At 41.8% G+C, this 27,331-nt stretch overlaps 1 protein-coding gene across 4 annotated transcripts in view; it reads left to right on the top strand.

Annotated features, from left to right (window-relative positions):
- The window catches only part of ADCY7 (adenylate cyclase 7), an 87,867-nt gene that overhangs the window by 24,597 nt on the left and 35,939 nt on the right, over positions 1-27,331 (top strand). For all 4 annotated transcript variants that reach the window (XM_079988729.1, XM_079988728.1, XM_079988727.1 and 1 more), the window contains exons 2-10: positions 6,728-7,298; positions 8,403-8,609; positions 10,194-10,355; positions 18,326-18,475; positions 19,417-19,562; positions 20,567-20,678; positions 23,493-23,620; positions 24,706-24,864; positions 27,014-27,146. In XM_079988729.1, the coding sequence (XP_079844855.1) occupies positions 7,128-7,298; positions 8,403-8,609; positions 10,194-10,355; positions 18,326-18,475; positions 19,417-19,562; positions 20,567-20,678; positions 23,493-23,620; positions 24,706-24,864; positions 27,014-27,146 (1,368 nt within the window). In that variant the 5' untranslated portion in view covers positions 6,728-7,127. The remainder of the gene's footprint in view (positions 1-6,727; positions 7,299-8,402; positions 8,610-10,193; positions 10,356-18,325; positions 18,476-19,416; positions 19,563-20,566; positions 20,679-23,492; positions 23,621-24,705; positions 24,865-27,013; positions 27,147-27,331) is intronic.

The following is a 27,331-nucleotide window of genomic DNA, read 5'->3' as shown; positions in this document are numbered from 1 at the left end:
GCCACGGTTTGTTTGTGGGGTAACCCATGGCTTGTTTAACAAACCATGGATTAGCTTTAGAGCAAACTTGTCCAGTATTTAATTTCTGAGATTTTCAGCTGATTGAACAAAAAGGATATTTTATACAAATACGTACATACATTCTTCACAGTAAATTTAATGGCTAGCCAAAAAACTGAAGGAAGGTCATGTATTTGTGGACATCTCTTAATTTGACTGATATGTTTCCTTTTGATCTCTTCTTATGAGAATTTTATGGTCAGCATTAACCTTTGCCTATAAACAAGTAGAACTGCTGCTTTGCCAGTCATGTGAAAACCAACAGTGCATTTGAAGAATACAAAAAGGCATAAAGTGTGATGACCTGCTGTCTACTCCAGAGACTGCAAAGATGAGCTGTTAGCTTCTGCTTTTCTGAGAACGATTAAACTTAGCAAAGTACAATTCCTTTTCTTGGTTTCAGTTAAATTTGGATTGGCTTTTCTCTGCTACTGTGTCTGCACCAACACTTCATTTATTTATTTTTATTTATTTTTTTTTAAAATAATATTTATTAAAGATTTTCAAATATAACAAAAAAAAAAAAGAAAAACATCCAAATTTAAGGCCTTATTTTCAATATCATCTTTCCAGGACTTCCCCCTCCCCACCCCCTCTTATATTCCAATTCTTTCAAATAGATTCAGCAAATTCTTACCCCAAATTTTAAAATTATTATCATTAACCCAATTTAAAAAAATATTTTCCCATCCCCTAAAATCGACCTGTTCCCTTCCACGAGTTCCCCTCTTTAATATAAGATACAGATTGACATAAAAATTTTTTTTAAAAAAGAATAAAATATAATTTAACACCCTTTGGATTCCAAATTTCCCTCCCCCCTTTCCCGGTTGCGTTCCCAATGTCCATCAATATCTACTGTCTCCTGGAGCTCCCACATCTAAGCCATAATCCTTCACCAGTCCGCTTTGCCGTCTTTTTAATAGTCTTTACCGTCTTTTAATCATCTTTAATTTCAAATGTCCAATCTTGGAGGGGGTCTATCTTCCAACTTTGTCCAGTTCTTGTTTTTCTTGTTGTTCTTGATGTTCTCTTTTCTCCTCTTTTTTTTTTCTTTTTTTCCCCCTGCTCTCCTGCACAAATGTTCTAATTCCAAAAAGCTTGTAATTCCTCTACAGAGGCTTTGTTATTCAGGAACAAAACATTACGTCAGGTCCCTTCCATTCTTCAATAGATAAATCTATTGTCTCCTTTAGTGTGTAGACCTCTGTAGACAAAATAGTGTTCCATTTCTGCAGTTTCCCAGGAGATAAAAAGTCCGATTCAAATTCCATGCCAGCGATACTTGTAATAACCCACAGCTCCTCTAGAGGGATTATAGTAACTCAGTTTCATTCCCGATCTCACCCACCAGTCAAAGTAACTTATTATTCCTTGTTTTGAACAGTTTATATCCAATTTATAACAAATGTAACCAGCAAAGTCCTCGTAACAAAGTTCTCTTTTTGTTCTTCAGTTTTGGCAGCTCCTTTGACAGCTGTCAAAACCTCTATTTCTCCTCTCCAGGCGCTCTCACGGATCGCTCCCGGGGTTTCCGGGGGGGGGGTTGTATTTTAATTCACATTCCACTCTTCTCCTCCAGCCCAGCTTATAATTTTCCATCGCGAAATTAATAACTTTATCAAAAAAAAAGGTTGCACTCGATCTTAGTTGTCAGGTCCTTTGCTTTAGCTCCTCTACAACAGGGGGGAGGTTGACTTCCTTTTTATACCTCCCCCGCTCGCTCCGAATTTAAGAAAAAATTTATTCCCCTTTTTAATCCAAGTTCCAATTACTCACAGGTTATTCTTTTAAGTCCAGATTTTCAATGGAAGAAGTCAGGATAAGGCTGACAGTGGCTTCTAGCCACAATAGCTGTGTTCAACCTCGACTATCGGAAGCACTGTGCCTCTGAATACCAGTTGCTGGGAATCACAGTGAGGAAAGCATTGTTGCTTGTGAGCTTCCCATTGGGGCATCTGCTTGGCCTCTGTGAGAATAGAATGCTGGACTAGATGGGCTTTTGGCCTGATGCTGCAGAGCTCATCTTGTGTCCTTATGTGCCTTGTGTTTTAAACTGAGTCAAAGTTTTTTCCTGGTGTTGAAGATACAGGTTCTGTGTGTGACAAACAGGTGATTCCGCAAGGGGGCACTCTGCAAGGGTTATGTAAGAGGGCCACAGAGGGTCAAATTCAGCGTGAGTCATGTAGAAGCTGGTTATGTCGATCGGGGAAAATATTTGGTGTGATAAATGGATTCAAATGTGGGCTGGAAATCAAATTAAAACTTGTGGAGTATTGTATTTTGTCTGACAAATATACGAGGCATGTGAGGGCGAATTGTCTTGAGAAGGCCAGTGGCTTACTGAAATATGACAGCTCCCTGTGGTGCAAGAATAGTTGTATATTTAATTGCAAGAAAATCGATTGATTGGTTTTACTGAGGGTTTTGTCCTTTGGGTTAAGAAAAAGTACATCCCTGAGTCCAAGTACATCCCTGAGTCCAAGGTTTGTTCTTTCTTTCTGGTAATGGCTCATCAGGTGTTACACTAAGCCAAGCTTCATGGCAGCCTGCTCCTTCTTCACTTTATCATTTGTTTACTGCGTTTACATCTCGCGTCTTCTCCAGTAAGCTCAAGGTAGTGCATGTGCTTCTTCCGTTTTCCATCTTACCCTCACACAGCTGCCTTGTGATGCAGCTTAGAGTGGGGACTTGAACCCTGGGCTCCCAGGTCCTAGTCCAGTGCTCCTAACCGCTACACCCACCTCACTGGTTCTCATGGTAAGCTTGCTAATCATGGTTTACTGTAATGTGTGAACTCCGCCTCTGAGACTTCCCTTGAGAAGCTCAGCTGATGGGTAGGAGTTCAATCCTGCTTCGTCACTGTCTTCCCCTGCACCCAACTGGCCAACTGTGACAGATGGGTAGGACCACCCACTTGTCATTCGCCTGATGGGAAGAAGATAAAGATCTCTCCCACCAGGACCCAAAAAATGTTCCCCACCCCTGTTTTCAAGTATGAAATCAGTCTGTATAATTATCTGTCCTTGCCTATTGTAGGACTGCTTATTTGAGTGCCCAGGTGCAAGAGTCAAGAGTGAAGGGGGTCAGAGGAGGCTATTTCCCAGAGACGGAGGCAAAGGAGGCCTCTTACTTTCATCTTTTCAATTTAGTGTTGATAAATGAGCCTTTGGGTAACTAAAAACAAGGCATTGTAAGAAGATCAAGGCTTTTTTTTATTGCTGAAGGTCAGTAAGGCTTTGCTTTAATCAAATGTCAAAACATTTCACCAAGTCGGGTAACTCCCTCCCTGTACAGGCTGCTTCATCCTTGCTTCATTATAAATAGCTGTTGTGTGGGCTCCTATAGTCTGAGGTCAAGAAGCTCTGAACAGCAGGAAGTGCTTCTGCCTGCAACAGCTTCATTTGTCTCAGAGGAGGAAGTAGACACATGCATGTGTGGGACTCCTCTCTCCAGACATGTCAGGATTAATGCCGAGACCCCACACACATCCAGGGTGTATGGCCGCATCCACACCATCCCACTTTGAAAAGCGCTGTGATACCGCTTTAGGCAGTCATGGCTTCCCCCAAAGAAGCTGTAGTCTACTAAGGGTGCTGAGAGTTTTTAAGGGACCCTTATTGCCTTCACAGATCTACAGTTCTCAGAGTTCCCTGTGAAGGAGGGATGGATTGTTAAACCATTCTGGGAGGGGGAACAGGGCTCCCATCACACACCATTGACCATTCTAGGTAGGGGTGATGAGAGTTGAAATCCAGCCACATCTGAAGGGCACTTCTGGATGAGAGTTCATTATTCAGAGAGGAAGAGGGAGCCAAAAACCCCACTGTCCAAATCTTTGTGTGCACATAGACTAGGTTTCTGGGTCCTGACCAAGATCTTTTGTTTCCAGTTAAACCTCAAAACAATTGGTTCAGCCTTTAGGACTTGCCCTGTTGGGTACCATTGCCAACATCAGCAGGACTCATTGTGTACTCCTCTATATTTTAAGTAACCATTTTATCACTGGCAGATAACTGACCTACATCTGGTTTTGCTTACCCGTTTTCTTCTGGGGCTCTCTTCCTATTGAATTGGAGCCAAGGGGTGCCATGGAGATGGATGTTTTGTACCAAAGCAGCAGCAGCAGTTACAATACCAAGTCCTCAAGTTCTTCCAAGCCATGCTTAGCCCTCTTTTTCCCCTTGCCCCCTCCCTATAGTTCACTTACTTCCTATAGGAAGTCTTTCCTGATACTGGATTTCATATATTGACCCACTTTTGAAAGCCATTGGTTATTACTAGATAATCGTAATTTGTTCATTGTTCATGTAATGCTGCTGTTGCCATGGAAGTAATTTTGCTTCCAGTGTTTGCATCCGTCAGCTTCAGGTTTTATATTTTGGGGTTTTTTAAGTCTGGCTATTCGTGTCTGGTACAGCTGTGTTGGGGGGGAAACCCCACCCATCCTGGTTTTAGGCTTGTGAGTCAACTGCACATGTATGTTAATTCTGGAGAGAATTACAATCAGAGTAGAATACTGTTAGTGGACTAGGAACTGGGTTCAATATTTTAATGTGCTGTAGGCTACATGCACATGTGTATGCTTTCTTGGGAGTAAGACCCAGTGGACCAGCCTCTCTCTCTTGTGTACAGGGATGGTTTGTTACAAACTGCGGGGTAACTTTAGGAAAACCTCAGTTCGCTCACTATGTAAATGGAAATAATACTAGAAATATCCTCTCAGATGTCTCATTATTATTACTATTAATTACCCAGGCTTTACTCTAAGGTTCCAGGGTTGATTACACCAATTAAAACACAATGTTAGAAACTGTTTAAATCAACCTGCAATCACATAAATGAGGTGGGTCCTAAATATCTCGGATGTGTCCCTGTATTGGGAAGTTTTTAATGTTTGATGTTTTATTATGTTTTTATATGTGTTGGAAGCCACCCAGAGTAGCTGGGGCAGCTCAGCCAGATGGACGGGGTATAAATAATAAAATTATTATTATTATTTATTTCAAAAGCCAGGGTCAAGAAGTGTGTTTTCTGTATTCGCTGAAATTTGTATAATGAAAGTACCAGACCAGCCTTTGTGAGGAGAGAATTCCACAACTTTGGGGCCACCAGAGAATGCCCCCTCCCAGGCTGCCATCATCTGACCTCTGAGGGTAGAGGAACTAGCAAGAGGGCCCCCTCTACCAGTCTTAGCACCTGAGGACATCTGTAGGGAAGGAGGTGGTTTTTCAAGTATTTGCAGTCTGATTCATTTAGGGCTATAAACACTAACATGGGTACTTTGAATTGGGCCCTAGAACTAAATGCTAATTCCATAGTAGAGAGTCCGCCCATCCCCTAAATTTCTAGTACAGAACTAGATGGTTAAAGTATGAAATTGTGAACTGTTGTGAGGACACAGTTGGCTGGACAGTATAGAAATGTCAGAACAAAATAAATGTACTTTCTAGGGCTTCAACGATTATTTAAGTTTAGTTAAAATGCATATTAGTTTTCTCTATCAAATACTAATACTTAAAAACAGCACACTAGAAAAACTGCAGATGGAAAGCCCCTTCTCAGAAGAGGCATCCTCCCCTCTCTTGAACACAGGATAAATGCCTTTTTGTTGATTATGTCTGCTATGACACACCATCCAAAATAATTATTTCATTGATTCAAAACTATTGTTTCAACACACAGAGAGACATAAATGGATAGACTTAAAACCACATGATTCATCAGCCAAAATTTCTTTAACCAGGTGACATCTCTAATACAGCCTTGGAACTCACCACAAAGTTTCCCCCCTTCTTCATTTTGGCTTCAGAGGAAGAAAAGAAGCATGTTCCACAGCTCGCATGGGCATGCAGGCTAGAAGCTTCTTAAGTCGGCTAGTGAAAACATTTGCCTTCAGTCAAGGAAATTGGTGGAGGACATTCCTCTTCCACCAATTTGCTTGTCATGGTTGATCCTTCCTCCTTGGCCAGCATGGTCACCAAGTGGAAGAGGGATGGAATGATCAGTTTCTTCCTCCACTTACCTACTTGCCTACCTACTTACCTACTTGCCTTGGTCCAACTTTCGTCTGAATACCAGTTGCTGGAAACCACAGGAGGAGAGAGGGCTCTTGTGCTCGGGTGCTGCTTACGGGTTTCCCATGGACATCTGGTTGGCCACTGTGAGAACAGGATGCTGGACTAGATGGGCCACTGGTCTGATCCAGTTGGGCTCTTCTTGTGTCCATAATCCCTTGCCTGCATGGAATTGCTGGTTGCCTGTGACTACTAGGTGACTTGTTAAATACAAGGCTGCTCTAATATTTCCCACGAACCTTTTAACAATGTACTTGGAGCGGGTGGGGGTGGATAATGGCAGGATGAATGAAAAGGACTACAATACTGAATATTGCGGGAGAAAAACGGTTGAGTAATAATCATTCACTGACAACAATGTTACAGTATTTTGTTACCATAAAATGAGCATCATGTTTAAAGGGATCATTGTTGTGACTCACTCATCCTGAGAGGAGAAAAGGTGTGTGTATTTTGCCCTTGTTGTTAAATAATATTTACTTTATTGGGGCTGAGGAACATGCACTCTTCTTAGACAAAGACGCACCTGCTATACTGAAACATTTTTTAAAATGCACAAAACCCTATCTCTCTCTGTCTTTCCTCTGCAGTTTGCCCCACAAAGCAGTAATCTGAGGGAATAACTCACAGCTTGTGCAAGATGTTTGAATGAACACGGCGAAATAGAAGCAGCCTCCCATCCGCAACACAAATAGCAATCAAGTCTGGAAGAAGAGGGGGGGGGTGGACACCATGTGTGGAACTGTTGATGAGTAGCACATGGCTTGGGAGCGGAGGAGGAGGAGGGTGCTTCTCTTCCAATTTATGCTGAGATCTGGAGGACTTAATGCTTATAAGAAGAGATGCGAGCGCAGAGCGCGAGTCTGCTGATGTGGCCAAACAAGGCAGACCCAGCAGCTACTTGACTGGAGGTGGCTACTTGGAGCAGCACAGACCTGCCCTGCCTATCGCGAGGGGGAGAGGCACCACCGTGGCCCAGCCAGAATTAAGATGCCAGCAAAAGGCAAATACTTCTTCAACGAGAATGAAGGCTGCAAGATAACAGACCCTTTGTACGAGAAGTACCGCTACTCAAGCCAACAGCATCCCCTCCTCTTCTTCCTGCTCTTCATCGTCATTGCCTATTGTGCGACCCTCATCATTGTTCTCCTCACCCAGCATGTGAGTAGATATGGATGCCTCTGTTCTTGCTCTTTGGGCTCTGGAATGAAGTCCCAAAGTAATTTGCTCTAGGTTATAAAAGGGATCTGTAGCAAGAGGGGCACCAGCTGCTTCATTTTCCAGTTGTGCTAGTTCAGGTCAGTGTGCATTCATTCGTAGCAGCCAAAAACACCTAGAAAAACTAATATCAGTACACAGGGGGAGAGGGAGGATTTGCTAAGGTGCTGCACATTTCTATGGAGCTTTAGAGTCCAATACCGGGCTTAAATCTAATTGTTACCAGAATACAATACTATCAGTGGGGATTGCTTGTGAATACTAAGTTGTGAATACTTGAGGTATTTATACAATGTGAGGTTTTGTTGCTGCAGTAGGAGTTATACTTTTATCCTAGCAGTGGGGGATAGGTTCTGAGCTGCACTAACAGAGCCAGTGGGATTTCCAGTTTAAAAGTTGCAAAGCAGAAATGGAAGGATCTCCCAGTTTCTCATTTTTTCAATATTCAATTCAGTTCTCCACATTTTGAAGCAATTTGCAATTTTTCAATTAAAAAAAATCCATATGAAAATTCAACAGCATTTAAATGTCTATTCCCTAATAGACACACTTTTATATGCAATTTTGACTAAAGTGCACATTTTTGAAAGCAATTTTCTATAAAATAGTGCAGATTTGTACGTTATTTGCACTGATGACTTCATTTTCTCATGCTTTCCCATTATATATGCATATATTTGTAAACACTGGTTGGCTGGATAACTGCATCACAGAATTTGGATAAGTATGGATTTCGGAGGATAACTATGTTTTGGTAAGTTCAAATTTCATAGTCTCGAACTGAAACGAATTCCTTCCCTTGTGTCCAGGAATGATGGGAATTGTAGTCCCAACAACATACAGAGAGGGTTCTCTGCTTCTAGGGTAGATGATCAGATATACCAGGTCAGACAAAGGGAGCTTCTTGTGTTGCTAGTGTGCTTTAGTTTATGAAGTTCTAATGCCTTTAAAAGTTTAGATTGTTGGGAGATTGTGCTATGGAAGAATGAGAACATGCATACAGTCTGTGGTGTGTGTTTTGGTGACCTTTGTTTTATTTTTTATCAGCCACCGGGAGATCATCTTGCCTACCTTATTACAGTCGGCACAGCACTCATAATTTTCATAGCCATGTATGTTCTGGTTTACGTTGAATACTTCTTTTGGTGTCGGCTGAAATTGTTTGCTGTTGTGATTTGGATCTGCTTGCTGGCCATAGGATATGTCTCCATTTTTGCCGCAGGGAAGACTCCTCAACTTGCTGCATGGGAACAGGTATTTTAATTTTTATCTATTGATCTGTCATCTTCTCCTTCCTCCAAGTTGCTCATGGCATTGAATAGGGTTCCTTATCAGGCTTCCTCCAAAATCTTGGGCTACATGCACCCCATATCTTTAAAGCACATTCCCCCCCAAAGAGTCCTGGAAACTGTAGTTCGTTAAGGGTGCTGAGAAATGTATCTCTGTGAAAGGGGTGCATTACAGTTTCCAGGATTCTGCTTGGGGTGGGGACTGTATTTTGAACGTGCTTTTTAAAGATATGGCATGTCTTCATCTAACCTCTCCCGTGAGACATTGATGAAAGGTCACCCAGTGAGCCTCATGGGTGAGCAGGGATTGCATCCTGGGTTTCTCTAGCCCAAGTCCAAATATTCTGCCCACTGGCTCTGGGAAGGGATGTGTTTCTGCTGTGTTTATATACACTCATTTAAAAATGCATGTTTTAAAACAAAACACAACTGCCTTCAAATCTGGGGCTGTCTGAATATCCCCAGACACTGCTCATTATGCAAATGGGCATGGCTAATCACCTGCAGTGGGGGGGGGAGGGGATCATTTAATTATGACATCAATTTGCAAAATTAATGCTGCTTTGATTATGAGCAATTAGGGGCACCATTGAGAGTTACAGATGTGGGTGTGCCTTGGAGAAATGTTTCATCAAACTAGAGATAGAAAGGGAGGGAAAAGAGCAGGCAGGAAGATTTGATTGGTTGACTGCAAAGGGCACATACAAAACATTCCTGTATATGCCTGGGTATGGTAAAAGGAGACATCTCTCTGGATCTTTGGAGAGCAGATGGGAGGGTGGGGTAAGAGGGGAGGCAAGCCCCCATCCCCCCCACCCCGTGCAGTGAGATACTTTGGCCTATAATACACTGCCCGTTAGATCTGAAGAATAACTGGATGGAATGCAAGCCTATCCAGAATGCTAACTCCTCAGATAGGTGAAGTACCCTTCATCTGTACCTCTGTTGCTAGGGTTGTGTCCCAGTTTATTGATTGATGTCCTGTACGCGGGTGGTGCTGTGGTCTTAACCACTGAGCCTAGGGCTTGCTGATCAGAAGGTCGCAGTTCGAATCCCCGCAACTGGGTGAGCTCCCGTTGCTCGGTCCCTGCTCCTGCCAACTTAGTAGTTCAAAAGCACGTCAAAGCGCAAGTAGATAAATAGGTACCGCTCCAGCAGGAAGGTAAATGGTGTTTCCGTGTGCTGCTCTGGTTCGCCAGAAGCGGCTTAGTCATGCTGGCCAAATGACCCGGATGCTGTATGCCAGCTCCCTCGGCCAATAAAGCGAGATGAGCGCCGCAACCCCAGAGTCGGTCACGACTGGACCCTAATGGTCAGGGGTCCCTTTACCTTTTTTACCTGCCCTTTACCTATGTTTCTGATTAACACAGTGGTTTCCCTAACCCATTTATAGAAGTGGAAGTTGTGCTGTTCTTAACACAGTTCCCTGAAAGCGTTTTTGAGTACTGGTTCCTTCACAGCTTCCATTGTTCTCTCGAAACCTATCATTTGTTCAGTAATTTTTGACAGGTGCTTGGGAAACATCAAGGATCTCGTTTCTTTTTAACAGGTGCCATTCTTTCTGTTCATCATCTTCACGGCTTATACCATGTTTCCCTTGGGAATGAGAGATGCTGTGATTGTCAGCAGTGTTTCAGCGCTCTCCCATATTGTAGTCCTGAGCATCGCTGTAGCTCAAAACAAGCAGGACCACCCGACTCTTCCACGTCAGGTAAGGCAAAGGTTTGTATATGTGATTGCAACATGTGCATTTTGATCAGGCAGACGCCGTGGACATCCAGTGGAGCTCAACACTGGAAGATTCAAGACAGGGAAACTAAAGTATACTTATCCATGCAGCACATAGTTAAACTATGGAACTCAGTCCCGCAGGCGGCAGTGATGGCCACCAACCTTGATGACTTTAAAAGAGGATTAGAGAAATTCATGGAGAGGGCTCTTGATTCCCTTAATGGCTACTAGCCATGATGGCTATGCTTTGCCTCCACAGTTGGGAGGCAGCAATACTGCTGAATGTCAATTGCTGGAAGACACAGGAGGGGAGAGTGTTGTGTTGCTCTTTCCCTGCTTGTGCGTTTCCCACTTGCATCTAGTGGTGCACCGTGAGAACAGGATGCTGGATTAGATGTTAACAAATGCTACAAGTGGCTGAAAAGTAATTGTGGTCCATTACCCATGTGGTGGAATGATTAGAATGCTGGACTAGGACCTGGGAGACCAGGGTTCAAATTCCTACTCAGCCTTGAAGCTCACTGGGTGACCTTGGGCCAGTCGCTCCCTCTCAACCTAACCTACCTCAGTGTTTCTGTGAGGATTAAATGAGAAGGGAGAGAGAACCATTGAGCTCCTTGAAGGATGTAAATAGGATAAATACAGTTGCTGAGGCTCTCAGCAATTTTCAGGTGGGCCATACGGGTTAAAACTTTGATTTAGCTAAACATATGGACAAAACACAAAATTCCAGAAGCTAGAAGAATACTTTGTTATCAATGCACATATGTGTCATAGCCCATATAATCTTAGAAGAGGTTTCATAAGGACTTGCACAGTTTAACTGGGCTGCCTTTTAAGTCAATCAAAATGTTTTTAGTTGGTTTAGTTAAGCAGTTAAAATACAACTTTATATTCAGATTTGGTCTTGTATGTTAGAAGAATAAGTGGTAGTTAGAAATAGCTGTGTTGTGCTTTTCTGTTGTCTTGGAATATAGTGTGCTGTTTTCTGGGTGTATATTTATTCTTTGTTGTTCTTCCATGTGGATATTGGCTGTTTCCCATTTGTTGGCTTCATAAAGCTGGTGGCATTCTTTCCAGGAGCCAGAAAGAATCTTGGACAAATTTATCAAGCAGTAAAACCAATATCAGTCTAGGAAGTCAGGCTGTAAAACTCTTTTTTTCTTTTCTTCTGGTGTGTGTGCGTGTCTGTCAGAGTTACAGAATTTAGACACAGAGTACAGAAAGTTTAATCATGCACCTGCTGAATTGAATCGCACCAACTGAATTTTTTTACCTGAAGTGACAGTAAAATTGTTTTGGGAAGCAGATTGTGAAGTGTAGAAAGAGGGCACAAGTCCTGTATTTGTATCTCATTTTTTTAATTATTATTTTTCAGTTCAAGCAAAATGTTTCCTGCTGGGCAATCCAGAATCCTCTTCACAATGTTATAATTCATAATAAATACCAAGAGGGAATGTTTGGCTTTTCATGAAGAGGGTTGGGTGTGTTCCTAAATTGCTTGGAAAAGGGAAAGAGAAATTCTCATGGCTTTGTAACACTGGTCTGTGTGCCAGTTGCACCCTGCCAGTGAATTTTCACAATTGCTTGGCAAGCACCAGGGGTCTAGTCATGAAGCTTTTGAAATCTGATAAACAGCTCGGTGTAAAGGGGCAAAGCCTCTCGGATTCAGGATCCACATAGTTGAGGTGTGTGCGTCATGTCTCGAAGGGTGAGGTAACCCATTTCCTTCCCCAAATGATTGCTACTTAGTGGAATGATGCAAGCCCTTCATTTTAACACTTTGCTCTCCTTTCTTCTCTTTGACGAATCTCTTAACAAATTTATCAGGGAATTTTGATTACTGGCACATTTTGAAGCAACTCCTTTATATTAAATGCTCATTTGACACCCTGAATCACACTTGATTGATTTCAGTCTTTCCAAGAAATGGGTTCTAACAACAATTCCCTCCTCATTTCAAGATATTTGGTTCTCAGGGATCCAATCAGCAGGGGTGTGTGTGTGTGTGTGTGTGTGTGTCAGTCAGAATTCCAGGAAGACACATTGGGGGCTGATATTTGGAGAATGTTGGGGCTAAGTTGCACATTATGTAAGAGTTCTAAGATGGGATCTCCTGCCATATTCTGTTTTCCTTTCCTTATTTAATTTTCGCTTCAGTGCACGTGTACAGTGTTTGACCTCCAAATTTGGCCAAGAGTGTGAGGAGGAGGCTGAGGGTGTGTATAGTTCATTTAAGCATCCTGTCTTGTTCTGAAACTTGTAGCAGATCCAAACCATACATTTAAAGCAGATGTCTTCCTCCAGAGAATTGTGGAAACTGGAGTTTGCTAAGGTTGCTGGAAATTGTAGCTCTGGGGGAAGGTAAACTACAGTTCCCATGATTATTGGAGGGAAGCTGTGTGCTTTAAATGTATAATGTGGACCAAAAGTTGTTGATTAAGATGCCATGAGAAGCTATGGTACATTGAATTCTTCTGCATTGTATTCAGGCACATGTAGGGCAGGTATGGGGGACATTTGGCCCTTGAGGTGTTGCTGAACTATAACTTCCACCACCCCTGGTCATCAACTATGTCTACTAGCACTGATGGAGAGTTTTAGTTCAGCATAGTCTGGAGGGCCAAAGGTTCCCCACTCCTAACGTAGGGAGAAAGTGCTTGCATGAGTGACCAAAAAGCTCATTCATACCTCTTCTTGTTTGCTTGTCTTAATAATAATAATAATAATAATAATTAATAATAATAAATTTTATTTATATCCCGCCCTCTCCAGCCGAAGCCGGGCTCAGGGCGGCTAACAACAATAAAACCGTACAAAAGTACAAAAGTACAACACAACACAACACTCTAAAATCATTCATTATAAAATTAATTCAAATCAAGCCACTGGCAACCATTGGGCCAGAGCTCCGCGAAGATTGCCGAGGGAGGGAGTCAGGCTGTGCCCTGGCCAAAGGCCAGGTCGAACAGCTCTGTCTTGCAGGCCCTGCGGAAAGATGTCAAGTCCCGCAGGGCCCTGGTCTCTTGTGACAGAGTGTTCCACCAGATCGGAGCCACAGCCGAAAAAGCCCTGGCTCTAGTTGAGGCCAGCCTAACCTCTCTGTGGCCTGGGACCTTCAAAATGTTTTTATTTGAAGACCGTAAGTTTCTCTGTGGGAAATACCAGGAGAGGCGGTCCCGTAGGTACGAGGGTCCTAGGCCGTATAGGGCTTTAAAGGTTAAACTGGGCCAGTGCATGGTTATTTATAAGCCTGGGGTGGGTTTATTGTGTTGAATGCCTGCATATATTCCACTAGAGAGTGAAATATGGTAGGAAGAACTGGTTACTGTTACATGTATTCATACAGAGTTCATATGTGAGAAATTCACATATTGCTTAATGTGGCCTGGATTGGAAACTGTGGACTAGTTCAGCTTTGAATGCTTTCTATAAGCTTTCTTTAAGTTCCCTGGTCATAGTTTTGGCTGGATTTCAAACCTGGAGAATGATGTGATTTTTCTTCTAAAACCAAATACATCACCGAACCACTAAATGCATGTACTCATTTGTTTAAAAGTTTTCTCCAGCCCATTCATTGTATAGTCATTCTGGGATTTAGAGGAAGCATAACATCAAATAAAATAAAACATTTTCCTTTATAGTTGTTAGTAACCACAAATTGACTCAGTCTTAAGTCTACCAACATCACCCCTGCAGAGTTAAAGGGGCAGAAAGCACTTAGAATAAGCCGACATCTGAATGGCTGTAAGAATTGTTTAACTGTTAAAATGTTGTGGTTACAAAGTGGAGTGGGATTTTTGCTTGACTACACTAATATATTGATTCTTCTTGTTTTGCTCTCAGAGTTGCCTCCTTGATTTGCTAACAACAGGCCAGAGCCAGTCATGCTGGTTTTCCAGGGGTGGGGGGAAAGGAAAATATTTCTTTGAAAATTTGGGTAATTTGCACAGAGCAATTCACAACATAGGGTGATCTAATTCAACGTGTTTATTTTAGTAAGCAAAGTAGCAAAATTTTGAAACTGACAAGCTTACCAAATTTTGTATTTGCCATTGCCATCCATTCATTGTTACTGTTGATCTTAAGCAATGGAACACTTTCCATGGTAAAAATAAAGCACGGGGGGGGGGGAATTCCACCCCACACCAATGGCCAGATCTTGCATAGTCTTATGCTCAGGATTGGTTCAGAAATCATTACAAGCCATAGTTAAGGACATTAAACTATGGATTGCAGTGATGTCAGAAATGCCAAACCATGCTCTTCAGTTGGCTAACAAGAATTGGAATCCATGGCTGACTAACCAACTAAGTTTTGGCATGATGTATGGATTGACAAACCATGGTTGTGACCACCACTCTGCCCTCAGAGGCTACCGAAGGCACAGTAAACTTGTGAAGAGTAAACAAGTGAAGTAGAGTGCTGAGAGAGAGAGGAAACCAAGCAAGCAGTTTTAAATGTATTTATCTACTGAAGATTTCTCACTGGACCTTCATCACAAGTGATCCCAGTGACAACAGGGTACAGTCAACATAATCATAGTAAAACAATGGGCAGGTAAAGCAAGCCAATTGATCAACACTGCCAAACTACAACTTAGCACTCAGTCTAGATGCTAACATCCTGTAAATGCCTATGTAAACAACCATGTTTTCATCTCCTGTTGAAAAGCAAAAAGAGATGGCACCAGGTTTAACTACATAAATTGGGGGCAGGGGTGGCACCACAGATGAGCTTCCAAAAACGTAATTTCCAAAGGTTTAAGGGGGAAAAAATCCACAGGGGAAGCTATACATTGCAACTCATCATGATGGCTATATGCCTCCTTCAGCATCAGAGGCAGCGTGTATCTGAACCTCATTTGCTGGGGAACACCAGTGGGAGAGAGTTGTTCCCCTCATTGGCTGGTACTTGGCTTTTCAAAGGCACCTGACTTGTTGCTGTCAAAAGCAGGATGCGGGACTAAATTAGCCTTTGGCTTGATCCAGAAGGGTTATTTTTAAACCATGTTTTGAACTTCGCAGCACTATTCGTGCAAACCATGGTTGGACATGATGTTTGAACTGAGCCAAAGTGACAGTGATGGAAATGCTTGGGTTTTTAAAAATGCTTTTAGGGGATTTAAAATTAGCCCCATCGTAGTTCTGTAAACTGGAGAGGAAGAGGAGAATTAAAACCTGTAGCATGTTGTCCCTACAAAACTGTGAATCACAAATGATGAATGTTATTTGACAACTTAAATCTATTATCTAGATTAATAACAATTGGCACATGTTGCTAATTCCTGTCTGCTTGAGTGCTACAAGTCAACTCCCTGTTGCCAACTCTTTGACTGAAGGCAGGAACTGTCTGTTTCACAGCCCCTCCAGTCAACCTACGTGAATTAGGCAACGTGTACCACCAGCAAAGAAGGCAGGTTCAAACCAGAAAGTTTAGGATGACTTGTGAAAGAGAGCCAAGACTCGCGCGCATGCACACACACACACACACGCACACACTTAAAACAACAACAAAACCAACCATCCACTTGAGTTGCTAGCCAGTTTGACTTGCCTGGAGGAAAATTCATTCCTGGTCTCATAATTAGTTACTGGGTGCTAGCAAAACCCATATATGAGAAATCCTATGTATAACTTCGTCATCCTTCCCCATAGCTATTCTAGGGGATAATCTGAAGCTTTCACATTCAAAATTCTGTATCTACCATTGCTGAGCAACCTGCCATCTGGATATGCAGAATGGGCCCAGCTATTAGTAGCCTTCCCTCCTCCTTTATGTCAAGGACGCTTTTACAGTTTATGGTTTCTTCTGAGTTGCAAAAAGAGAAAAAGTTGTTCAAAAGATGGAACAAGGAGGCAATGGTGGCCACCAGCTTGGATGACTTTGAAAAGAGGATTATACAGTTTGGAGGATAAGGCTATTGATGGCTACTGGCCACAATGGCTCTGCTTTGCTCACGCAGTTGGAGGCAGCAATGCTACCAGCTGCTGGAAACTGCAGGAGGGGAGAGGACTGTTGTGTTCTGCTTCTGCTTGTGGATTTCCTACAGGCATCTAGTTGGCCACTGCAAGAACAAGATGCTGGACTAGATGCACCATTGGCCAGATCCAGCAGACTCTTCTTAGGTTATTAAACCTTCCTTTGTAACATTTGCTATGTCTTTTGTTTCTTTGTTGGTTAATTTCCCCCTTTGCTAACAGCATAAAAAGAGGGTGGGGAGAGAACCTGCCTAAGTTATTAAAATATGTAATTTCCTTTTTGTCTCAGTTACAGTGTATATATTGGAACTTCATCAGAATACTGTAGTAGATGATTTAATTTCCTTAGGCTTGGATGTTGCTTCAGTTTGCTAATATTGGCTATTAAATCATGGTCCTTCTCAAAGCAATGTTCTTGCTGCCTGACTGTTCACCATCACAAGTGCTTGCCTATATACACTCATTAATTTTCTCCCCAATTACCTTTCAACTGAACAAGCACAATCTCTCTCACAATTTCTAAATGAGTGTTGTGTTCGTACCTGAGTTCGAGAGGAAGCACACCTTTTCTAGAAAGGGCTTGTTAAAAGGAAATAAACTTTGCCTATTATAGCCAGTCAAGGAAGAGAGTAGAAGTTTTTTTTGTTTCAGGTTCAAATGGGGTGAAAAAATTACATCACCCTACAGATATTGAAAGATTAAGGTTTGGCACATGGAGCAGATAGTTCTGATTGCCATATATCACAGAAGTAAGACAGAAAAACCCTAAAATGCAAAATTGTGGAGAGACAGTCCTGATATTTTTTTGCAAGCCTACTTGTTGGAATATTATATGTCACTATCCACACTCAAAACTTTTCAGGATCTTTGTTTGATGGGTAGCGGCATTATTGAGTCCATTGATCTTCCCTGATTCCTTGATATTCCAAGATCAATGCCTCTCCTGTGTGTTTGTAGCGGGGGAGGCTTATCTAGGAAGCAACTCATGAAGTTTCTTTATATCGGATCAGACGGTTTGTCTACCTAGCCAGTATTGTCTACTCTGCTTGGCAGCAGCTCTCCAAGGTCTTAGGCAAAGGGGTTTTTTTTCTCCATCACATGCTACCTCTTCCTCCTCTCAGCACTGCTCCTTGAACCTGTGAAAACCAGAGGCTTCAAAGAGCAGTGCAGGAATGTTTGCAAAAGGGTTTTCAAACAGCTCATGCTACATTTCGAAGTCCCGGCAGTGGGACTTCAAAGTGCATCATCGCCTGATTCCACAGTGATATCAGATGAGGGACGGCTCCACCCACCTGTTAAATTTGGCCCAATTGGGGTAGGGATGTAAGGATCTGGCTTGCTAGCAAGAGAAGGGTCCCCACCCCTGATTTTGAAGGATCACTCCCACTTCCTTTATGAACTAGCTTTTCATATGGTACCAGATTATCTGAATAACACCCTGTACCAGTAGTAGCCTGCTCGAACATTGAGATCAGCATTTGAGGCCATGCTCTCTGGTCCACTGAAGCAAACCATGTCTGGTAAACAGAGATCAAACCTTGACTTTACATCATAGTTTGTTTGGAGTAAAACGAATCATGATTCCTGGTTAGGACATACCACTAAGCCAGGAACCATGGTTTGTTGCTTCCCCTTGTGCTAGGGAAGGAGCGAAGCTAGAGCCCTTAAGGCTATTCGCAGTTCACTATTAGCACCACGTAGCACCACGTAGATACATCCAAGTAAAACAAAATAACCCCATGATATCTAGCTAACTTTGGGGGAAACAGCAGCTGGTGCAGGAATATGGAAACTTAGATATAATGTGCAGTTGTATTGACTGGGTAATGAAACTTGGGCCAGGAGTCTCTTGTCAAGTGCTGGGCAAGAGAACAGAAAATGAGCTGATTTAGCCTTAATAAAGTTCGCAGATTATTTCGCTTATAAAATTTTGAGTTTGTGATGTTGGGGCATTTATTTATTTCCGCAGGTGCTTGCCAATGCTTTCATTTTTCTCTGTGGTAACCTGATGGGTGCGTTCCACAAGCATCAGATGCAGGATGCCTCGTGGGATCTGTACAGATATACTTTAAAGTGCATCCAAGTCCAAATGAAGCTGAAGATTGAAAAGAGGCAGCAAGTGAGTGAATCAATGCTTTAAATACCTACACACTTTCTAGCTCTTTTAACATCATCATTCAGCCATACCAGGAGATCATCTCTTTGTCAGCAAGTTCTTTAATGGGTCGTACTTGGAAGTATTCGGTTTTTCACGCTCACCAAAGGACACCCATACATGTGCAAAAGGAGTCGGCAAAACGGCTGGAGTAAAACCTCTGTAACTGAACTCATTCCAAAATTTCCATTGTAAGAGAACATTGGACCATTTTTTTGGCTGAATTAATGAGCACCTTTCCGGCACAGCAATTTATTCTTTACATTTCTATGACCCTCACCACCACTAACGCTGACGTTTTTAGTTCTAGTTTTTTTTTTTAAAAAAAATACTGTTACTTTGCATTTCTCAGAACTTTATGAGGTAGGCAATGTTTTTGTGGCGTTTGACTGCAGACCTTGACTCTTTGTCATTCTGATTCCTCCTTTTTTAAATGGAATTGTAAGGTGGGCGTATTGTAAGGAGCCCCTTAAGTGGGCATAACATTTATAAACCACTTGATTCTTAAAAGGCAACAATCCTGTAAGCAGTTTACAAAAATAATAATAATAAAACAATGAAATTATCAGTAAAAACAACTATTTAAAACATTTAAAAATAAAAATAAAAAATAAGCTAAAACCAGATTAAAACTCATGTCACCATTCTGCATGTGACTTTAAGAAAAAGTGTTTTTAGCAGGCGCTGAAAAGAGTACAGTGAAGGGGCCTGCCTGATTTCAATAGGCAGGGAGTTCCAAAGTGTGGGTGCAGCCACACTAAGATATCATTTTTTTACAAGTACTAGCTGCACAGATTGAAGTGCTTTAGAGGATGTATATGAGACAAGGCGCTCTTGCAGGTATTAAAGGCTGTGGCATAAGTGCTAATAAGGCAAAATGAATAAGACCTGCTCTTCCCTCTTAGGAAAGCTTGCTTTTATCAATACTGCCGGCTCATATATCTATGGGAATGAAATTAGCCATCATAGAACGCCTGAAGGAAACTAATGACAGGAAGAAGCACGACAACAACTTCCACAGCCTGTATGTGAAACGGCACCAGAATGTTAGGTGAGCGGTGTAACTCGTCCTGGTTCTGTTAATAGTTCTTTCTGTTGCCCCAGTATACTAGAGACACAATCCAGTTCTTGCCGTTTATTTGTTTTGCAACAAATTCTGTGCCACCGGCATTAAGCAAAACATGGCAGAGAACAGGATAAAATTTCATGCATAAAACAAATGGAAAATATAATGCCAAAGATATATTTGGGCCAAAGTTGTAGAGTTCTTTTTTTCGGGGGGGGGGGAGTTGTTGAGCTTCTTTTTTTTTTTTTTGCAAAATATATATATAAAAAGAAGTTTTAAAGCTATTTTTTTAGGAAAATTGCAAAAAACAACAGCCAACCAACCACCACTTCCGATATGGGCTGCCATATACCCAGGTTTTCCCGGACATTTTTGCTGCTGTCCAAAAAATCTGTCTGGATGCTATTTTTGACAGACGAATCCTGGCTGTGTCCAGGATATTCCAGACATATGGCAGCCCTATATTGGATCAAACCACTTAGATCACCCCTCAAGGGAAAGCCTGGGTGAACAGGTGAGCTTCAGTACCTTAGGTGTCTGCCTGATGTCTATTAGAGGAACATTTCAGTGGGCAGATTCTGCCACACTAAAAGCCCTAATCTTAGTGGAATATGTGAAACTTAAGAGCATATATCACTTTTAAAGGCCGTATATCCCAACAATCAAAATGATGGACAGTTGATCTTGCAGGGGGGGAAAAGAGCAAGTGAGTTTTGCATGTGAATCAATTGCTGTCAGAAACCAGTGGAGCCATTTCAGTGAGGAGTAGAATAGATAATTAAAGAGTTGTAGTCAATGTTAATTTTGTCTAAATTGGTCATCCATTAATTTCAATGGGCCTACTCTTGAGTGGAACTGACATTGGATGTAACCCATAGTTTGGTGCATATGTGTGCAGTTCTTAGCTAATGTCCACGAAGTTTAAATATCTACATCGCTGATGTAGAAAATGAAAAACAAATTAATTGATTTTTGGCTTCCTTGCATAGCATCTTGTATGCAGACATTGTAGGATTCACTCGTCTGGCAAGTGACTGCTCTCCCAAAGAGCTCGTGGTGATGTTGAATGAACTCTTTGGCAAATTCGATCAAATAGCAAAGGTAAGCAACTTCTTGATAGACAGAGAAGCCTCTTGTAATTTTAAATATTATTATGTTTTGAATACTGTATTTACTTGGATCTTAATGTCCCATCGAATCTAATGTGCACTTTAATTTTTGCAACATAATTTGGCCAAAAAAGTGAGCATTAGATTCGAGTAAATACAGTAATTATAGATAAATCCTTCCAACTATTATTACACTGAGACTAATAAGGTGTAGTAACGGTCACTGGCGAAGGAAGAGGAGTGCGGGGGGAGTGCATTGCCCCCGGCAGCGTGATCCCCAGGGTGCCATCGCGGCTGCCTGCCTGCACTGGCTGCCCCACCCCGCAAGCGGCCCCCTGCGGGCGGCGCTCCCTGCCCCCACCTGCTCTCCGCCCCCCGGTGCCAGAGCGTGAAGCTCCACCACTGATAACGGTGCGGTGGCCTGGTTCACATGTAAGCTAAATTGTGGTTGGGCAAACCATGGGCTGTATTTGGATGTCACACTGAACTGTGGTGTAGCATCATGGGAACAAGCTATAGTGAGTCTTGAGGTTGCATGCTCCTCCTCTTTCCTCTCCTTCCCCGGTATGGCCAAGAGGATTTCATAAGATTCTCCTTCATGTTAACAGCAGCTTCCTGCATTATCCAAACCAGGAACTTAAGCTAACCATTGCTAATGTAATTTTCAACTAGCCAGCTTCAAAAGTTGAAGTTGACATGTATGAAAATAACCTCCGTTAAGGTAACGCATTAACCCCAGTTTGTTAGTCTGGATAATAGTTAAAAGTGAAAGCGAAAGTTCCCAAACCCAACTTTCCTTGCTGCACAGGCAGAGGAATGGGGCATACAAGCTCATGCCTGAATGTGCTGAATCATGGTTTAACAATGTGTAAGCACAGCCATTATTTGCTATTTGCACCCAGATTCGCAAACTATGCTTTTCTCCAAACTGATTTTATCCATTGGTTCCAGTTCTGGTTCGGAGGACAAATGCAGAACTTAAGCTTGACAGTTTTGATTCCGTGGCAATGATGCAACCTTGGTTTGGCTGTTTCATCTGAAGCTTGTGTAAATTACTACTTATTCTGTTCTGTATTTTGCAAATGAAGAGAAATTATATTTAACAAGTTTTAAATCTCCCAACCTCTTACATTTATAAGAGTTAATAGCAGTTGATAGGTTGAACATTCCATTTTAGCACAAAGGAGTTTTCTGTGTCTGCAGAATCTCTGGCATCAATCTATATTATATTATATTCTTATTATATTATATTATATTATATTATATTACTTAGTAATGTTCACTGTAATGAGCATGTGGGATTTATGGGTATGAGCATCTGTCTCTATTTATAGAAGGTTCTATTTCCAACCATTTCCAATCTATTAATATTATAAATGCTCATGATTAGGGAGTTATGGTCTAAAAGTGTTCTGTCGCTGAACTATCTCTCATTAAAGGCAAAGAAGCAATTGGGATGTTAACTTAATTAAGCCTTAATGGATGTGGTAGAATTGAATCACTAAACGTACTGAAACAACTTGTGTGCTAAAATGGCATAAATGCATAATTAAGATGTTTAAAGTTCTGTCTTCCTTTTTCAATTTTTTCTTGTTTCTCATACAATTCCTTGCATGTTGGTTGTTAAACGTTTGCGGAGACTGGAGAAGGATGAGGAGGTGGCCTTGCTAAACTTCTGAAAAGATTTATATTGAGGCTAACCAATTATCCAGACCATTATGGGGAGGGATGTAAGGAGTCCTCATTTTCCATTCTGCCCTGTGTTCATCACACGCAGCATTGCTTACGTTATCAGTACTTGTGGTTGCTGCTGCTTTCAGTCTGCAAACAATACAGGCATCTTCCCATGTACACACGTGTTCAACTTGTGCACAACCATGTATATGCGTGGCACCTGGAAATAAATCGATTCTAAACTGCGAAAGACGCGAAAACTGCAAATATAGCTTTTTAAAAAGCAAGAAAACGACTAGTGCAACCCCAGGATCCTTTGCAACTGCAATCTCATGGGGTTTTAAAGGGTTTCCAGGGGTTTAGAGGGTGTTTATAGGCTTTTTAGGTGGTGTTTTCCTCTATATGTGATTTCACATATACGCGCTACCCAGGAACATAACCCCCATGTAAGTGGGGAGATGCCTGTAATTAAGTGATTGTGTTTTCCCACTTGATCTGTGTTTCTTTTGCAGTGAAATGGGTAGGGTTAAATAACAAGGTAACAACATAATTTATATAATTTGTTCGTTGCAGCAGCTAGTGAGACGGATAATGTTAGTTTTGGCAGAAGACGAACCGCAGCAGAATATTCAGATTTGTTTCCCTTCCAGACATGGGCCTAATAAGCACACATTGGCAGTTTCCACTGTCATTTCTGTTTTTGCTGGAATTCTCCAACATCCCTAATTATGTGTTGATTTTCAAGACCCATTTCCGTATGCACAACAGGACTTCCTTCTGCCTGAGCTTCATAGGGGAAAACTGGTGATGGTTGACAACTTACATTTCAAAGAAGCTTGTCCACCATTACTGATTAGCTGTGATTCCTGCATTGCTGAGTTAGACTACATGGCCATTTGGGACCCTTCCAACTCTGTAGTTTTATGATTTCTCATAGTCCCTGAAAAAAACAACAACTCCTGTGGAGCCCCAGAGTTCCTCAGAACAGAGATAGTAAAACAGCAGCTCCAGATAAGCTCAGATTTGTTTGTTCTGCAAAGTAAAGCCTATAATTTGTGTTCCTTAAGATAGATACTTGCTAATTCATATTTGCAGCGTTTCTGATGACTCGCATGTTGTTGTTGTTTTGCAGGAAAATGAATGCATGAGGATAAAAATTCTGGGAGACTGTTATTACTGTGTCTCGGGATTACCTGTTTCCTTGCCAGTACATGCCAAGAACTGTGTGAAAATGGGCCTCGACATGTGCGAAGCTATAAAGTATGTACTTTTAAAAAATGAGTTTAAATAATATGTGGAAACATTAACAAGGTAGAACTAAAGACATGAGAATAGGTTACATAGTAGTGTGCAAAGTATACGTCCCCCACATGGGGACAGAAAAAAGTGTTGCTGTCAACCGCCTGTTTTGTACATCACACTAAGCCAAACCATGGCTTAGCATTAATGGGCAAGTGTGGGCTCTGGGAGAGGAGATTGTGGCCTCTTTATTCCTCTCCAGAAGTTTTGCTGCTCCATCATAGTTTTGTTAAGCACAGCATCCAAACTGGGCTCATGGTTTACCTGTGCTGACAAAGCACAAGCTGTAAACCACAGGACAAACCTTGGTTACAGCTCATAGCTAGTCTGTAGAGAATGAGGCCATAGTAATTGGCCCAAAGTTGGGGAGGGTCCATAGCTTAGTGGTGAAGCATATGGTTTGAATGGAGAACGTATTGAGTTCATTCTCTGTTATTTCCATGCATGGCTGTTAAAGGCTTTTGCCTGAAACTCTGAAGAGCCTCGAACAGCACCAAGCTAGATGGATCAATGGTCTGGCTCAACATAAAGCAGTTTCCTGCATTCCTAAAATGACAGTAGGCAAGCAGTTCTAAAGCATTATTTGAGTCTGTGTTTGGAAGTTCAGAATATGGCTTGGGTTCTAAATGATGGTTACTGCAAACCATTGAGCCACTGCATTTAATGTGTATGATAAAACAAGGGCAAGTATTTAAAGAAACACGTGAAAGCATCAGAGATGATGGTTCGTTTCTCTCTGTATTCAGTGCTCCTCTACTCATGAGCATAGACTAAATTGGCATATGGTCTGGCTCAGTATAAGTCATTTTCCTGTATTCCACTGTCTTCCATTGTTTGTATAGATGAAGCCTACTCCAATTTGTTTAAAACTCTCGATCCATCCCACTTCTTCTCTCATTTTGGCTGTTGACTTGAGCACATCCCTAAATTTCACATTGGTGTTTGCAGTAATTAAGAGAGAATTAAAGCGCCAGCAAAAATTTGTAGGCATTAAGATGGGGGAAGAGTAGGCACCTCTTCCAATCCTCTTCTGATCTGTTTTGCAGACAAGTGAGAGAAGCCACAGGAGTGGACATCAATATGCGAGTCGGCATTCACTCTGGGAACGTGCTCTGCGGTGTAATAGGGCTTCGGAAATGGCAGTACGATGTTTGGTCTCACGATGTCTCCTTAGCTAACCGAATGGAATCTGCGGGAGTTCCTGGGTAAGGATTCCCCAACCTGAAGGTGTAATTCACTTGGGAAAGAAGCCTGGTGAAATTATGCCCTTTTTGTCGTGGTGCTGGAGACGTGTGGAATCTTCACAACTCTATGAGCAAAACTTGAGTAATGTGCATTGTACCACGCTATTCAGAGGAAGAGCTGTTTATTGCCTCTGAAGTCTATGGATGTTCTTTGCTGGTTGATTTTCTTCCTTTTGTGCATTTATCATTTGATGTCTTGTCGTGGTTGCTCACCATATAAGCCACAAAGGCCACATCCAGACCATACATGTAAAGCACATGGCATGGATTTGACCATGGTTTTGATAGTTTGCATGGTTCCATACCATGCCTACCCAATCCATCATTGAAATGGCTCAGAACCATCCGGTTGATTCTTTTTTATATATGATGCATAGAGGCTCTTCTGTCATTGGATAATCCCCTGCTCCTCCCCCTGCCCCTCCCCCTCCCCCCCAGATCCTGAGTTGTTGGCATTGCTGAAGCTTTTCCCAGTGCATAAATAATAACAATTAACTGACTGGAAGCTAGCAAGCAAATGAAACAGTTTAAGTAAACAAATGATCACATTAAGCAGTATAAGATGTTGATTTACATAATTAAAACAGTGTTGGCAACTCCCCCTGCACTGAAGCTCAACTCTGCCCATGGACAAATTTATTAAAGGGTTTTATCAATCTCTTGATCAAAGAGCTCTCCAAGTGGTGTCCAAATAAGACCTGTAGGTAAAACACAGGTCAAATCCACCAACCAATTAAAAAAACCACACACAAATGCATATAAAACTATTGTAATTAAAACACAGATAAAAATCAATACAGCTTTTAAAAACAAATATAGCTTGCTGATTATATATCTGGGTAGCTGGTTCCCTTTTGGAGAACAACCCTAATGATAGGAATGTGCAGGGAAGAAACTATTTAACCGAAAGAAGGTGTGTGTATATGTATTTGGAGCTTAGTGCATTACAGCTTGGATTGTTTCAGAAAACTGCCTGAGAAACTGTGACGCTAGCCAGCTGAGTAAACTCTTGGATGTTTCTGCGTTGTGTAATATATCTAGATGTTGCCCTCGAGAGCTTCCAGCCCTTTTTGAGAGCCATTCAGCAACTTGTTCAGAGTGGGGTGGTGGAGGGAAGCGTGTGTTTTTTGGGTATAAATTTGAATTAATGTTGATGGGCTTCCCAAGCACATGCAAGCTGTCCTTGAAAATGAGATTAGCAGTTTGCACAAGTATTGAGAGTGTGTATATTTTATAATGATCCCTAGGGCTACAGCTAATCCATGTGTGAGTCACTGTGCATATAATTAACGTTTGCTTGCATTAAATTCATGTGCGGTGCTGAATGCTGCTGCATGATGGCATCTATTAATAATAATAGTAATCATATCGCCATGAATATACATAGTGCTTTGCAGACAAACACAAGGGAGGGGGAGACAGATCGGTGCCTTAACAGGTTTACAGCCTAAATTTTGCTTGCCTCATCTCCCACACTGCTGAAAGAAAGGGTGCTACATAACGTTTGTTCCACACTTGCAAGGAATCATTCCTGCAGCATGACAACACCTGCACTTTGATACTCCCTGCCCACTGATACTAGGCAGGTGCTTTCTCTGTACAGTACTATACTGCTGAAACCTTTTTGTTGTCATTGCTGAAGGAAGCCTATCCAGACATGCAAACTGGGACATGCATTTTAATGTGCAACTTTTATAATGTGCGCTTTGAAAACTGCTCGTTTATTTTGAAAAGTTTAGGTTAACTTGCTTTTAATGTCTGATATTATCGGTGTTTTTAATGCATAATTTATTTAAACCACTTGGAGGTTTTGACAATTAAGCAGTAGATAAATCCTACATACCTTCCTTAATAAAAGAAAATAAAACTGAAGGCACTGCACAAAGCCCAGTGAGAAATGCATGAACACTTGTGCTATGATGGATTGCAAATAAGCAAAGCTGTTAAACAGCAATGCTGCCAGGATCCTGGATTTGGCTTCCAAGGCGTGAAGCTGTTGAGAAGCACAGGCTTGTCAACAGCAGCCATTGATATGGAAATGAATAACTTACAGTGACCTTTCTGCAAATGTTTCAAGTCTTTTGTGCTCCTGTCTCTTTCCTCTCTCCAGCCGTGTACACATCACAGAAGCAACCCTCAGTCACCTAGGCAAAGCTTATGAAGTGGAAGATGGGAATGGACACCTCAGAGACCCTTACCTTGAAGCCATGAATATCAAAACTTATTTGGTGATAGACCCGAGGGTAGGTGTGCTTTTACCCTAAGATACACGTGCATATCGCTTACAAGTGTGTGCACACATTTGTCTTCCTGGCTTATTATTATTTTTAGCAAGTTATAAATGGAATGTTGCCTGGGATCTCCCTCCCCATTGGCTGAAGTGCTGTGATGTCATCACGTTCTCTGATTGTTTGGGAAGTAGATGCCC

Source organism: Podarcis cretensis (assembly GCF_951804945.1).
Source record: "Podarcis cretensis genome assembly, chromosome: 8".
NCBI lineage: Eukaryota > Metazoa > Chordata > Lepidosauria > Squamata > Lacertidae > Podarcis > Podarcis cretensis.
Note: the sequence above shows the minus strand (reverse complement) of the source record. Positions and strands in the feature narration are given on the sequence as shown.